The sequence below is a fragment of the Sciurus carolinensis genome, chromosome 1, assembly GCF_902686445.1.
Source record: "Sciurus carolinensis chromosome 1, mSciCar1.2, whole genome shotgun sequence".
Taxonomy (NCBI): Eukaryota; Metazoa; Chordata; class Mammalia; order Rodentia; family Sciuridae; genus Sciurus; species Sciurus carolinensis.
The window spans coordinates 103,896,603-103,911,837 of record NC_062213.1 but is presented as its reverse complement, the minus strand read 5'-3'; the positions used below and the strand labels follow the sequence as shown (position 1 = coordinate 103,911,837).

The window sequence follows — 15,235 nt, the reverse complement described above, 5'->3', positions numbered from 1 at the left end:
TCTTCTTTCATAGTCAAATTCAGTTTCTTGATTAGATAATGAAATTCTTTTTTTTTTAATCAGTTCTTTTAAGGAGCCAACACTATAAGAAATCCTGTTCAAATTCTAATATTGTTACTGGATAAAAAAACCGTGGTCACTGTTAAAGGGTAGAAATCAAGGAAAGCCAGATTTTTATATAGGTGGGATTTGTTGTTTACATTTTAAGAAATATTATACATTTCATACATACTTTTTAAAAATGGGAAGACAGAATTTCATAGTATTCAAGTTGGACTCAAATAACAATAAAGAAGGGCTTTTAGGTTGGCAATTTAAAAAATTAATGCAAACAAGGGTAAATAAAATCCTGAACCAATAGGGCTCTTCCTATTCCCCTTTCCAAAGAAATATTTCCAGAAGCATGTTCTGGTAAAAACAAAAAGCACCAAGTACAAATTAATTGAGAATACATGTGCTCTTGCTATACACTTTGATTTTATCAGTATGTAAATTTTCATTTTGAAAATGTAATGCTCTACGTCCAAGATGTATGTAAGAAATGCTCAGCTGGGTGCCGTGGCGAATGCCTGTAATCCCAGTGGCTCAGGAGGCTGAGGAAGGAGAATCACAAGATCAAAGTCAGCCTCAGCAACTTAGAAAGGCCCTAAGCAACTCAATGAGAGTCTAACTCACAATGAAATATTAAAAAGGGCTGGGTATGTGGCTCAGTGGTTAAGAGCCCTTGGGTTCAATCCCCAGAACAAACAAACAAACAAAAAAAGTATCCTTATCAAATAAGGATAAAAATTTCAGTTCAGGATAGTTGTTTTATAAGGCCCATCAATACAAGAAAATATACAACCACGAAAATGCTATGAAAGATCTAACTAGCTATAGTGATTTTCATTTTAAAATTCACCAACAAGACAGAGGAATTTGGTAGTAAAATCTCGGGTCTTCGCTTAATACACTGTAAGACTTTCAAAAGGTTTTTATTGAGTGCCAATAAAAGAAAAACAGTACATCTGCATAATTTTCTCACACAAAACATGCTTCAAGACAGAGGGAAATAAAAATAAATGCTTCCTTTAAGCAATAATATGTCTAAGACAATTCATTTACCACTTACCTTTAAGTTTCTGTAGGTCCTCTTTCAAATCAGGCCCTGCAAGCATGAAGATACTTTCTGACACAGGATTTTTATCTGTGAGACTTTCATTGCTGGTATTTACAATGGCTGTACAGTTCAGTAATGCTACATCTCCTTTCCTGAGGAAACAAAAAGAGCAAAAAGGGGAAGAAGGGAGCATAAAAGACCTAGTTTCAAATTCTTTCAAAACATTCTATCTTTGCTCATTTTACAAAAATGGTTTTGCTAGCCCATAAGCTAAGCAATAATGAAAAAGAAACTGGTGACACAAGAACATTAACATCTGACCAAAATTAATCAAAAAATGTATACCAATACAATGGAATATTATTCAGTCACAAAAAAAAATGAGGTACTGATTTGTACTACATTGAAAACAGTATGCTAGGTCACAAAAACTCTCACATATCTTATTATATTGATTCCACCTTCATAAAATGTCCAAAATAAATACAGAGTAAATCAGTGGTTGATTAAAATTGAGGGGTTGGGAGAAGGCTTTGGGCTAATAAACCCAAACCTTCTAAAATTGACTAGATGATAGCTATACAACTCCATAAATATACTAAAAACCACTGAATTACATAATTAAATTGGTGAATTATATGGCATATAAATTGTATTTCAATAAATATTTTTTAAAGTAATTAATACTGATATATGCAATGACATAACTGAACTTACAAATAATTATGCTAAATGAAAGAAATTCATTCAAAAAACACGTGATTATGTTTATACAAAACTCTAGAAAATGCAAACCAATCTATAACGATAGGAATATCACTGACTGTGGGGATGTACAGGTAAGGATAGGCATGATTACAAAAGAACAAAAAACAACTTTTGAAGTTGATGGGTATATCTGCTCTTTTAATTGTGGTGAGAGTTTCATGGATGTATATGCCAAAACTTATCAAACATTTTATTGTATGTCAATTTTATCTCAATAAAGCTGTATATGTATAATCAAGGAAATACTTTAATGCCAGGGCTTACATAAAAGGAACTGAGAAGAAATTATGAGAAGGGTTAATCATAGTATGATATGATATAATCAAAGAATTACCAAAGAACCACTTTTCCATTGATATCCTTATTATAAAGAAAAGGTGATCTAATAGTATCTTCCTGAAATGTTTCAGCTGTAATATCAGAAGAATTTAATTCATTTTCACATGAGTCGCCCCAATTTAGTAGTGTATCCACGTCCACAAACTGGGAAGGTGCTCCCAAAGGATCCATGGAATGGGAACTTCAGCTTGTCTTTTCCCAAATTCCTCAGCAATTCAATATTCCCTGGAGACTTCAGCTTAAGAGAAAAGAAAGAATCATTTTAATAGTAAAGATACTCCTTTAATTCTACTAAGTCCAAACACAAAACTCTACTATGAACTGCTGTAATAATATATAATGTAATTACAGTCACTTAATGGTCTTTTGAAAATAATGGACAACAAAGAATTGCTACAGCTTTTCTAAAAACAGGAATGAAAGAATTATAGCCATTAAAATAATCAGATGGCCTCCAGTTGTACTTTCCAGAAACAGAACTATTCATTCAACAGTCACTGAGTGCCTGCTAATTAAAAAAAAGTGCTAGATGCTGTAAGAAATACAAAGACAAATAATATGTATAACTTTAAAGAGTTCAGACTGATAATGGGAAGACACATTAAGAAAAAATGAGATGCAGGGAAGTTGTATAATACAGTAGTAAGATAACAAAGGTTTCAACTAGGCAGCAAAGAATATAGAGAAGACATGGATTTAAGAGGCAATATACAAAGGAAGAATGAGCAGTACTGGACAATTTTATAGGATATGCTGTATGAAACAGTGATGTGGCAGGGGTTGGCTGTACAGACACAGTATTAGAAGGGTAGGGAGTGACAGGAAGTATCCAGTACTTGTATCAAGTACTGGAGAGATGTCATAGGAAATTTTACCAGAGAAAAAGATATTCAACTTGCTATTAAATCTGACAGCTACTTCAGTAAAATGGTAGATGGATTCATGCAATAAATCTCTGCATATATCTGTTATGTGTTAGGTACTATTTCAGCCACTGGGGATACACTGGTGAATAAAGTCCCTGCCCTTAGGGAGCTTGTTTCAGTGGAGAAGAGAGGAAAGATGATAAAGAAACAGTAGGTATCCAACAGAATGACTGGGCGAAATAAGCATTGTGAAAGAAAAGGAGACATCTGAAAAGAGAATTAAAATAAGAGAATAAGCCATGTGAAGCTCTGTACAGTGTCTCAGGTAGAGAAAATAGCAAGTGCAAAAGCTGACAGGGCAGGAAGGCGAATGCTATATTCCAGGAAGAGCCAGGTCAGTCTGGCTAGAGTAGAAAAGTGAGGTAATGAGTTGTAGGTGAAGAGGCTGTTGGGAGAGGGAAAGATCAGATGATAATTTGTAAACTGTGGTAAGAAGTTTAAGTATTAACCCAAATATGAGGGGGAGCCATTAGAAGATCTTGATCAAGATAATTACTAAGTATAAATAGTATTTGAAAAGATTACTCTAGTTACACTGAAATAAGAGGGGGCAAGAGTAGAAGCAGAGACCAAGGAGAAAACACCTGCAGAAATCTAGGTGAAATGGCGGAGATGAGAAATACTAGATTTGGAATGTCATTTGAAAGTAAAGCCAAAAAGACTTGCTAAATGAAGTGTAGAAGGTGGGTGGAAAGAGCAGACATAAAGACAATGCCTAGATTATCTGTTAGATCAACTGAGTGGAGGATAATACCATTTTCAGAGAAGAAGACTGGAGAAAGTTACAGAGTAAGGTGATAATCAAGTGACTCTCCCTCCCTGTCCCCTACCCCCACTTTTTGGTGATACGGGAAATTGAACCTGGAGAATTCTACCACTAAGTCACATCCCTAGCCTTTTTTGTTTTAAGACCTTGTCTTGCTAAGAAGTCAAGTCTTGTCTCAAAATTGCAATACTCCTGCCTCAGAATTGCTGGGATTACAGGGATGCACTGCTGTGCCTAGACCTTTTAAGTTTTTTTTTTTTTTTTTGGACATGTTAAGTTTGTTAAATTCTCATTATGTAGTCCAGTGTTTATGTCAAACATCCAATTAACTGTATAAGGCTAGAGCTCAGAGAAGAGGTTGAGCTAAAGGTATAAATCTGGAAGTCTAATCACATGCATGGTATATAAAGCTATAGGAACTAAACAAGATTGTCTACAGAGTAAATTCAAATAGGGAAAAAGAGCTCTTAAGACTGATACCTACAGCAAAATTTAAAGATTAAAAGGAAAGTAAGTCAGAAAGTGAGAGAAGGATGAGTTAGAAAGAAAGGAAAATCAGAAAAAGTATGGTAGCCTAAGGCTAAGTGAAGAAAGCGTTCCAAGAAATATTACTGTAGGAAGAACAGCTAGAGTTAAATATTACCAAAAGGTTGAGCAATAGTACCAAGAACTGATTAGTGGGTCTGGCAAGTTGGAGGTTGCTGATAACATGAACATACATGCGGGCAGACAGATGCTAAGGAAAAAAGGCTTTTAAAAAAAGCTTTTCAATATGATCCTAATGTTTGTTTTCTGAATCTGGGAAAACAAACATGCCCTTTCACAACTAATCCCCTAGTTTTTGTTGCTGAGACATGGATACTAATTGGAAAGTTAGTGCAGTATGATAATTCCATGTCAACATTATGGTATAGGAAATGTGATCATTTACACAATTGCAATATTTTGTAATGAATACCATGGTAAATTTGTATGAGACTATTTTTATTTGATACTAAATACATCCTTTAAAGTTGGTGTTCAGTTCATTTACTCAACCTTTAAAACCAGAGGCAACCAAATTTTGCCGATATAGCTATCAGTATTCAGACTTGATAAGTACAAACTGAACTGAACTGAACTGAACTGAAGTTGGACAAAAGGAGACTACACTCACTTATCATAGCTGAATTGCCCGAATCTCAACGGAATGAGTCCTTTTCGAAATACATAATTTCAAAAAATATGCAAACTTTTGATGACAAGTGCTGAAAGTTCGTAATTATAATATTAAAAAATCCCATTAAGAATAAGTTTTCAGTTTGCAAATTTGAATGTGAACCTTCAGGATAAAATTGCTTCTTTAAAATAACCTTTCTTTCTGACTCAAAGTAGAATCTGCTTATAGAACATTTGAAAAGTACTAAAACGTCAGAGATAGAAGAAATCTCTCAAATTCTGATGTCGTTCCTGTTTCTGTGACAGGTAAAATAATATAGTATGTACCATTTGAATCCAGCTTCTTTAGTATTTTAAGCAGAGTATCTCCACGTTCAATTACACTGTGAGGCAGAGGTAGGAAAGTATGATGTAAAAGCTCTGGTTCTGATATCAGATGGCCTGAGTTTGCATGAAGGATCTTATACTTGTGTTATTCTTGATTGTAAGTCAGAATTTATTTCTAAAATAAGGTTAATTAACTCCTTGGGTTGTGATGATTAAATGAGATAATCTGTGTCAAAATCATATAGCAGAGCACCAGGAACAAAGCAAGGCACACTAAAAGTTACTTGTTATAACTTTCTCAAAGCGAATATGTTTCCTGAACCAGAGTTAAGATGAAGTCATGTCTCTCAAAGCATATACTTTTGACAAAGACTCTACCAGGCACCAAACAAAACAAACACAAATTGCTGAATTTAAACATATTCTTCCATATTTCAATGCCATGACTTTCCATAGTAATGACTTGTTAATTCCTAGATAAATCCAACATCTGTTTTCTCTGATTCTGTTCCTGGGCCACTAGAAAAAAAATCATGTAGTTAGCAGTACTGACTGCTACCAAAGCAAATGAATGTTTTCCTACATAAGCCAGACCCTCCATCAACACTATTCAGCAATTGTCTTACTTGTTTGTGATCTACTCTGTAATTCCACATAGCATCTGTGGTAGACAGTCTATGAGATGTCCTTCGATGAATCTAACTTCTGGTATTCGTGCTCCTGTGCCACTGCCTTCCACAAAAGGGCAAGCCTACATAACCACAAGGACATTGCAGAAACAACAGTATGTGACTTCCAAGTATAAGTTACAGAAGATTTTGCAGCTTCTACCTTGCTCTCTCAAACTATTACTCTGAAAAAGCTAAGCCCCTTGACATCAGGACATTAATGCAGCCCATGGGAATGCCCACCTGGGAAGAAATTGAGAGTTCCTGCCAATAACCAGCATCAACTGAGAGATATATGAATGAACCATGGTGGAAGCAGACCCTCCAGCCTCAGGGGCCTTAAAATGACTTTAGCCCCTGCTGTCATTTTCACTATGACTTCCAGGGAAACCCTGAATCAGAACCATGCAACCATGAATTTCTGAATTCCTGACATGGAAACTTTGAGAAAATAAATGCTTATTTGCTTATTATGTCCCATACTATGTCCCAGCATTCATCATTTAGGCAATGTTAGTTAGGTGCTGGGTCTCTGTCTAGAGACAGACAGACAGACACACAAACACACACACACACACACACACACCAAAAAAAATCACAAAAACATAATCAGAGAAATAAATACACAATTAAAGTATGTGAAAATGTGCTATTAAGAACAATAGCACATTCTGTCTTCTGTTTTTTCTTCTACCATTTATTCAACCTGTTGCCATTTTGTTTCTGTTCCCTAGAAATGCAACAATAACTTCCCAAAAGTCAGCTAATTTAGATTACAGAATCAGAGAATGTGTGTTCCTGAAAGTGACAATATCAAAAGAAACAGAAGTTTTGCACACAGACATAAAAGTAAATCTAGGCACCTTCAGATGTGACACAGACACCTAAGAAACACAAAAAGATCACTGTGACAGATACAGTGAATCATAGGGTGTTAGACATGTTACAAATATGATCTTTAATCTTTGCAGAACATCCATGAAGTTGGAATTAGAACTCATTTCACAGTGAGGGCGTAAAGACTCAGAGGTTCAATAACACATCCCGAGAAACATAAACAGGAAACATAACTAGTAAACATAAACATAACCAGGACCCTGAGATCCAAATATTTTTTAGACTAAGAGGACTGAGGGGAAAGAGAGATTAAGATTAAAACCCATGCTATTCCCAATGCTCTTTTTTTTTCTGCTGTTCATAGTTCAAATTACCTTTAAAATCTATTTTCATTCACTCTTTCCAACTTCCAAGTGATTTTAATGTATATTCTGCATGTTTAAGTCAGCCTGACGGCCTTAATTTAAGCATTTACTCCATTTACTTGACTAGCTCTTCTTTAAGAGAATTTAATAACATCAAAGCTCCCTTCATAATATCTCTTTTTGTTGTTGTTATTGTTTTTTGTACTGGGGATTGAATAAATGGGAGGAGAAAAAAACAGCACGGTAGTACAAATTACACATTCTCAGCCCTTTTTACATTTTATTTAGAGACAGGGTCTCATTCAGTTGCTGAGGCGGGCTTTGAACTTGCAATCATCTTGCCTCAGCCTCCTGAGTCCCTGGGATTATAGGTGTGTGCCACCACACCTGGCTTCCCTTCATAACATCTTAATCTCTCCTTCCCCTCATTCCTTCTATTCTCAAAAACTATTTCATGGGGCTGGGGTTGTGGCTCAGTGGTATAGAGCTTGTCTAGCATATATGAGGCACTGGGTTTGACTCTCAGCACCACATATAAATAAATGAATAAAATAAAGATCCATCAACATCTAAATAAATTTTTAAAAGATTTCATTTTATTTTTCAGAGAAAAGTGTTTTCACCACTTTTGAAAATATATGCGTATATATAACGTGTGTGTGTGTAGTTCCCAGAACTGAGGGGTGCTGTATCACTGAGCTACTTCCTCTACCCTTTTTATTTTTTGAGGCAAGTTCTCACAAAGTTGACCAGACTGGCCTTGAACTTACTATCCTCCTGTCTCAGCCTCCCCAGTCACTGGCATTACAGACATGCACCACCATCTGGCCCACCAATTAACTTTTTAAGAATAATTTGTATTACAGTGCTGTTTTCTCTCCTACCATTTATTCAATCTATGTTGCAGTTTTGTTTCCTCTCTCCAGAAATGCTAAAATTGCTCTTTCAAAATCAGCAATAACTTCCCAAAAGTCAAAGCCAAAAGTTAATCAAATTTTAGTCACATTTACAACTGATCATTTCCCTTCTTGAAATTCTATTATCTTCTTTGATGTACACTGATAGTTATCTGATATCTCCAATCACAGTCTATCAGTACAATTTGTTGGATTTTCCTCTGAGTTCTTAAAAGTTCTTGTGACCCATAAGACAATGAGTGTTAAATGAGTAATAAGTAACACTCATAGTTCTCACTGTAGGGCAACATTTAATGGAATTTATGGAAAGGCCATTACATTTATGTCATAGTATCTAACAAAGGTTGGATTCTTTTAAGGCTCCATCTCTAGGCAAAAAATGATCTTTCTCATAAATTTCCCTCTCCCCCAACACACAGAGACATACACACCATGGAAATAAAGCAAAAAGAGCAGCAAACGCGAAACAGGCAGTAAAATCTAACTGATTTAGTAATAGCGGTTCTTAACATTCTTAAGGCTACAGGCCCCTGAACCACATGAAACATGAAGATCCTTTTACCCCCAAAATATGTGTGCAAGAACTCATACCATCACAGATCTTCAAATAAATCTGAGAGGGTTCTCAGACTTTGATTAAATATTCTAGTGATAGAAAAGGATGCAAACAACAGCCAAGTGAGGGTGGGAGGAGGCAAAGGCCACAATAATCTCCAGCCACAGACAGAATTTTAGATAACATTAATGGGGAGTAAGATTTTCTGGTGAAAATCAAATGATCAATTCTGCACTTTAAACAAGATCATAAGCAAACACTAAGCATTAGTAAAACAAGCTCCTGAAGCATATTAATGTCCTCAGATCAAAAAGTCTACATGAGACAATCAGAAGATTCCAGAATGGATCAGATCTATTCCCTAGCCATACTTTCTTTGTATCTTAGTAGAACAGAAAGAATCTAAAGATAAAGAACATTATATATACTACCTATCCTTTATACTTAAAATGATCTACTGTAAACAGTTCTCATTACACTGCAGCTTCTTCCCCCCCCATCCTGTCATCTTTTAGTTTAAGAAGTCCTCTAAATATTGTTTTATATGAATAACTGGATTGACTAGAAAAATTAGATTTTATTGTTCAAGAATGAGTAGGAAAAAAAAAAAAAGATGGGGCAGAATAATGCGGAATACCCTGGATCACTGTCTCGAAAAAAACTATTTTTCTAGACAAAAAGAAAATGATACTGAAGAGAAAAATGAGAACTTTTATTTACCTGTCCTTCAAAATGCTTACATTGATTAGCCAGGTCTAGATAAAAGAACAAAGAGAATTGGTCCATACATCTGACCTTCAATAATTACCAGCTTATTTCACTGTTTTTGTGTAAATTACAAGGCTACCGTTTTCTATGTCTTTGTATTTCAATATTTACAAATTCAAGGCATATTAGGATATTTGTACAGACCATCTCTATCCCAACACTAAATCTATTATACTTGAAAAGACTTATTTTTAAGTTGTGAATATAAAAACTAACTGAATAGTCCAATGTATCAATATAAATACAATATAATAAAACATTTCTAAGTCCCATCCAATAGGCCCACTTCAAAACACCATCATTAAAAAATGCAAAAAGCACATGACCTAATAGTGAATTAGCAGAACCACTTATATATCAAACAAATCATACCATATTTCATTTATAAGTATAAATACATAGAACAATTCAAAACTTGAATATAAATGTAGGGTTATAACCCTGATATAGTGTGTAAGGAATTTTGTAAGCTACATTATCTTAGCACTCACAGTTGTTCTGATACCATCCTTACTAAAACTCTCTTTTCCCCTCTGTGGTTATCCCTTCTCTTAATTTTTAATATGTTAAGAAAACTTTTCTTTTAAAAAGGTAAAATCATGACTCATTTAAACATAAAAATGAACACATGTTGAAGATTTTATTTGCTTCAAAAGGCAGTCAGACTGATGGCAGATAAAGTGAATCTCAGAATCAGACACATTAACAAGTTAGGAAATACTGAAATGAACATGCAAAAGGAAGCAAAATTTCCAATGAACCTCTAAGAGAAAAAATTTCCAATGAACCTACATGTCTACAGAAAAAAATCATTTATTATTAATGTCGGTCATCTACAGTTCACACAGTTGTAAAACAGCTTTCTGAGAATCAGATAATCCAAGGGGTGTCCAGTTTGTTACTGAAGCACATGTTTTGCCTCTGTAAGATAATGTATAGCACCTACAGGAGATATTAACCATATACACCCATCCAAACGCTCCCTACAGTCTTCTTGGAATAAGTCTACTGCCACAATTTCCTGCCTTCTCATTCATCTAATTCACATCAATCTTGTTTCAAAACACCTAGGTACTACAGCTATTCAGTATCCAGTGTCGTCTCATGTATTCTTACTATTGTAATTTTCTTGAATAAGGAAGATTATCTGTCTTAAAAACATGAAAACAATCAGATAGGAGTCTAATTTCCAGGCTGATTGTAAATGTTTTGTTCAATAAGCGATGGCAGGGGCTTACTTAAGTATTACATGTCGGACTTCATTTTGCACAGCTACAGACATCAGAGTTAATTTTTAAAACTTCTATGCAGCCCAAGAATAAAAGCGGGTAGAAATGAAAAAGAGAAAAGCTAATTTTCATCTGGCAACAGAGCACCTGAGCCTCAGTCAGCCAACAAGGAGGAGCCAGCCCTGGTCACTTCCCTCTCAAAAAGCCTGAAAGCGGAAACACAAAGCCAGGCCAATGTCACTTCAGGGATTGCGCGGACCTAGACAACTCAGCATCCTGGGTTCAGCGTCTACCCACTTTTAACCTGAGCAGCTCTCGGGTGGTGGAACGCCCAGCCCACAGGAGCGGTAACATGGAATAGACTTTGGACCTACAACCCGCAGAGCTCCTGGACGCCCAGTTTGGTCTGCATCCTGGGACGCACGCCTCCTTGGCTACCATACACAGTCCGGGTCTGTTTACTCCCTTCTAATCACGCCCGCGACCCTGACAGTGCCTCGGCTGAGAACCTAACCAATAGTCGGGAAAGGAGCGCCAGGCTCATTCTTGCAAAAGCAGGGCGGAGGTAACTCCTCCGGACTGCACTCCCCTCAGGGACTAGGTCCCATGAGCCGCCAGCCGCCCGCGGCACCCCCGCCCGCCCGCCCGGCCCCGCCTTCACTCCTGGCCTCCGTCCCGCCTCTCACAGCACTCCGGCGGTCCCATCCGGGCGGCGGTGGGGCGGGTTAAACTCCTCGTAGAAAGCTGCCGAATGACATCTCCTGACAACCCCCAGCAAGAGCGCGGTGGTTAAGACCAAAGTCCCCCGAAGCTGGAATGACCAGCTGTAAATGCTCTGAGCTGCTAAACACCGGCTTCCGCTCCCAGCTACCGCTGCCCAATCAGAGCGCGACTCTCCCGTCACTTCCGCTTAGAAGGCGAAGGGAAGGTCGGGCGGAAGAGGCTCCAGCCCGGCCCGGAAGGGGCGGATCCCATGGGCGGGTGCTGGTGGCCCGAGCCTCGTGGAGGCTAAGGTGAGTCTGGGAGAAGCACAGCGATCCTCGAGTACCTGTTAGGCTGTTGGTATTGGGCGGAACTTGGCGGAGGCCTTCGTGGTGTCAGTGGCATCTGTGCGGGAGGGTTCGCGGTCGGTCAAGGATGGGGGGAACCTGGTGTCTGCCCGGGTCCGCACAACAGTACCTGGAGGCCTCTATGCTACTTTCGCGGCTGTCGAGAGCAGGATAGAGCTGCCTGACGTGCGTGTGCACGGGCTTGCCTGAGGATACTGAGCTGTCTTGGTACGGTGTGCGGAACTCCCTCACTTTAAGCCTCGTTTTAGGGACGTGACAATCCCGTTACCACTATCCAGGCCTTAAGTGCATTACAGAAACAGCCTGTTTGGGAGAGCAGTAAGATGGGAAGTGGTGATGGTGTAGTCTTGGAAGAAGATAGGGTCCTAAAGTCTCTCCAAAAAGAGGCGGCATCTGAGTACGTGAAACAAGGGACCAGGGTCAAGTTGTATGGAGGTTGTTTTAAATATTGAGTCCATAGAAGAGGCTGCAAGAATAGGGCTTGCCGGGAAAAAAAGTGGGTTTCAGAGGATAATCCTAACTAAAATAGGTAGCCGAGAGAATGCATATTGTTTAGGTGAGAGGATAATACGAAAAGAAGCAAGGTCACAGAAAGGAAACCAGCTGGACAAGAGAGAAGGCTGAAAAAGAAAGGAGAATGAATAGGATTAGTTATTGGAAACGGGCAAAGGACTTAGCCCTTTCAAGGACTTTGGAGTAGGGACAGTGCTTTGAAAAAGATTAGCTGGGTAGTATTACTTTTGAAAGGAAACATTGAAAAACGTGGAAGTGGAGATGCTAGTTGAAAAACTGTGCAGTGACCCATTGATAAAGAACTGGAACTGAGAATGCTAGAAAGAAAGAAAAATTTTTTTTTACTTCAGAAAAACAATCAGATGGAGTTGACAAATACTAGAGGAGAAATACAGTTTAGTGTAGTGGTTTAAGGCAAAAGTTTTGGAGTAAAGACTAGCTGGATTGGAATCTGGCTTTGGCATTTACTAGCTGAATGACTGTGCTAGTTGTTCAACATCTTTTTCTAGGATCTTTGTAAAATGGAGATAAAATCATGTAGCCTCCTTTATTATTTGGAGAATTTTTAATATATTTTACAAAGTGTGTACATCCTTTCCTAATCCTTTGCATATGTTAACATTTTAACAAATTACTCTTTGTAAGTAAACACTGTTTGTTGTATACACTAAATATACCAGTTACTGTATCTTGATCAATCATTAAATCTTGGCTACTATCATTTTTTATTAATGAATCAAAGGTTACTACAAAGTGATTTTATATCTTCAAGTCAGGAGAAAGGACAGGGGTTTAGGAACTAAGACAGCCTTGGCCGTAGATGTGTAAAATGTGACACTTACTGTAAGGTAAAGATCTCCAACAGGTATTTGGAACTCTATAATTAGTATTCATGTAGATAGACAGGACTGAAAATAGAGATAGTCCCTTGGCCTAAGCATGCTATATGAATTCTCCATAGAAAATACTATAAGAGGAAGTGGTAGATGGATTAACCTGAGGAGCAACTACAGTTAAGAGGCTTTGGGAGTAAGAGAATTGGGAAAGAATTAATCAAATGGAAGCATTATCACTGTATCAATATTATCTTTTCTTGATAGTTTTTGGGGGTGGGTACCAGAGATTGGACCCAAGATTGCTTAACCACTGAGCCACATTTCCGGTCTTTTTTATTAATTTTTAAATTTTGAGTTAGGGTCTCACTAAGTTGCTTAGAATCTCACTAAGTTGTTGAGGCTGGCTTTGAACTCATGATCCTCCTGCCTCAACTTCCCAGGCCCCTGAGATTATAGGCAGCACCACCATGCCCAGCTTTTCTTGACTTTTAATTGGCTTTGTGTTGTGTTGGTGCCTGTGAGTAGAGCCTTGAGGCCAGTAGATGACTACTAATACAATATTAGTAGAGAGTTGGAATCGGATATTTTTCTGTTAAAACAGACTAATAGGGCAGATTCTAATCAGAAAGAGAGTTAAACCAAACAAAACAAAAAACAGCTCCCCCAAAGACTGTACCTCTGTATTCTTGTGTTTTTTAAATTGTGTATTTGTGGGATACTTTTAAATCTTCCTTGGGAGAGTAGACATGATTTACCTACCTACTTTTCTTTTTGTTCCTTTTATTCACAACAAACATTTTCATTGAATTTGATGTAGTGCAGGAATCTTTCAAACATAGTGTGCCAAGTTGCTCCACCATTTTTGTGTCAAGGGAGGTGACTATTCTGATTTTGAAATTAAGGACACATCTGCATATACTAGAACAGTAATTCCCAAATTACTGTGATCCAGGAACCACAGAAGCAGAAGTACTTGGGAGATTCTTAGAAATGAAATCTTATGAATAGTGAATAAGAAACAGGTTTCAGGAGTTGTAATGAGGTAGTTCCCAGCAGTTTCTAGAAGCCCTCCAGATGACTTGGATGAATACTAGTTTGAGAACTACCATACTGGAAGGTAAATACCATAGGGTCAGGGCTTTTGTCTTGTTTAACACCATATTTCTTGTTACTAGAATAGTGCCAATCTAATTAATAGGTTTACAATGAATACTCATTGATAAATGTGTACAATCAGGCTACCCATCTTCGTGTCAAAACTTTGGTAATTTAATGGGCAGAAGTAAATTATTTAGATGCATTGAGACTTTGGTGTTAGATATTCTGTATGAGGTTGATCTGATCATGTGAACAATTCAAAGCTTAAAGAATGAGAGATCATATATCCCTAATGGATTTAGAAATAATGATGTCCAGATATTTTAGATCACTAATTTATTCAGTCTAAAGAAAGGTAAGAAACCACAACTTACATATTTTTAAGTACATGACAAACAGAACCAAGCAACCTAAAGAACTGAGTTTTCTTTGCTTATATGCACAGATTACCTCACTTGTAGAATCAGACATCATAACATGGGGCTTACCAAGCAGTACCTACGTTATGTTGCTAGTGCAGTCTTTGGCCTGATTGGAAGCCAGAAAGGTAATATTGTCTTTGTGACACTTCGTGGTGAGAAAGGACGCTATGTGGCAGTACCAGCCTGTGAACATGTTTTCATCTGGGACTTAAGGAAAGGAGAGAAGGTGAGTAAAAAATCAGCGAGGTTAATACTGATTTGTGGGTATTTAAAGATGGAGAGGCAGAAGTGGGGGAAGCTCTGATTTATTTATCACGCATTGATTTTTTTGTGTGTATGTGTCTTTAGAAGAGATATTTTTTACCTTTGGGTCTAGATAGCCGGCCATCAAATTTTGTTGTGTTGTTCTCCACCAAATTCTGAAAATCATAACTAAATAGGATCTTACTTCTTAGATGTCTAGTAGTAGGGCATTATTTGTTCCTGACATCGTTTGCTCTTTTCTGTCAGTGTCTATATTTTTCAAGTTCTATTTGCTCTTACAGTCATTTAAATGGCATTTTACTCTTCTAT

General features: G+C 37.3%; 2 protein-coding genes across 4 annotated transcripts in view; one reads left to right on the top strand and one right to left on the bottom strand.

The window, feature by feature from the left end:
• The window catches only part of Gdap2 (ganglioside induced differentiation associated protein 2), a 68,803-nt gene extending 57,201 nt beyond the window's left edge, over positions 1 to 11,602 (bottom strand). The window contains exons 1-3 of one of the 2 annotated variants that reach the window (XM_047539989.1): positions 11,410 to 11,602; positions 2,202 to 2,444; positions 1,112 to 1,251 (exon numbers count right to left, since the gene is read on the bottom strand). In XM_047539989.1, coding sequence (XP_047395945.1) covers positions 1,112 to 1,251; positions 2,202 to 2,377 — 316 coding nt within the window. In that variant the 5' untranslated portion in view covers positions 2,378 to 2,444; positions 11,410 to 11,602. The remainder of the gene's footprint in view (positions 1 to 1,111; positions 1,252 to 2,201; positions 2,445 to 11,409) is intronic. The other variant, XM_047539996.1, reaches the window with a different exon arrangement.
• Wdr3 (WD repeat domain 3) overlaps positions 11,592 to 15,235 on the top strand; it is a 32,500-nt gene continuing 28,856 nt past the window's right edge. Inside the window, exons 1-2 of one of the 2 annotated variants that reach the window (XM_047539969.1) lie at positions 11,592 to 11,736; positions 14,686 to 14,888. In XM_047539969.1, the coding sequence (XP_047395925.1) occupies positions 14,718 to 14,888 (171 nt within the window). In that variant the 5' untranslated portion in view covers positions 11,592 to 11,736; positions 14,686 to 14,717. Of the gene's footprint in view, positions 11,737 to 11,899; positions 12,001 to 14,685; positions 14,889 to 15,235 lie in introns of those variants that run through there. The other variant, XM_047539978.1, reaches the window with a different exon arrangement.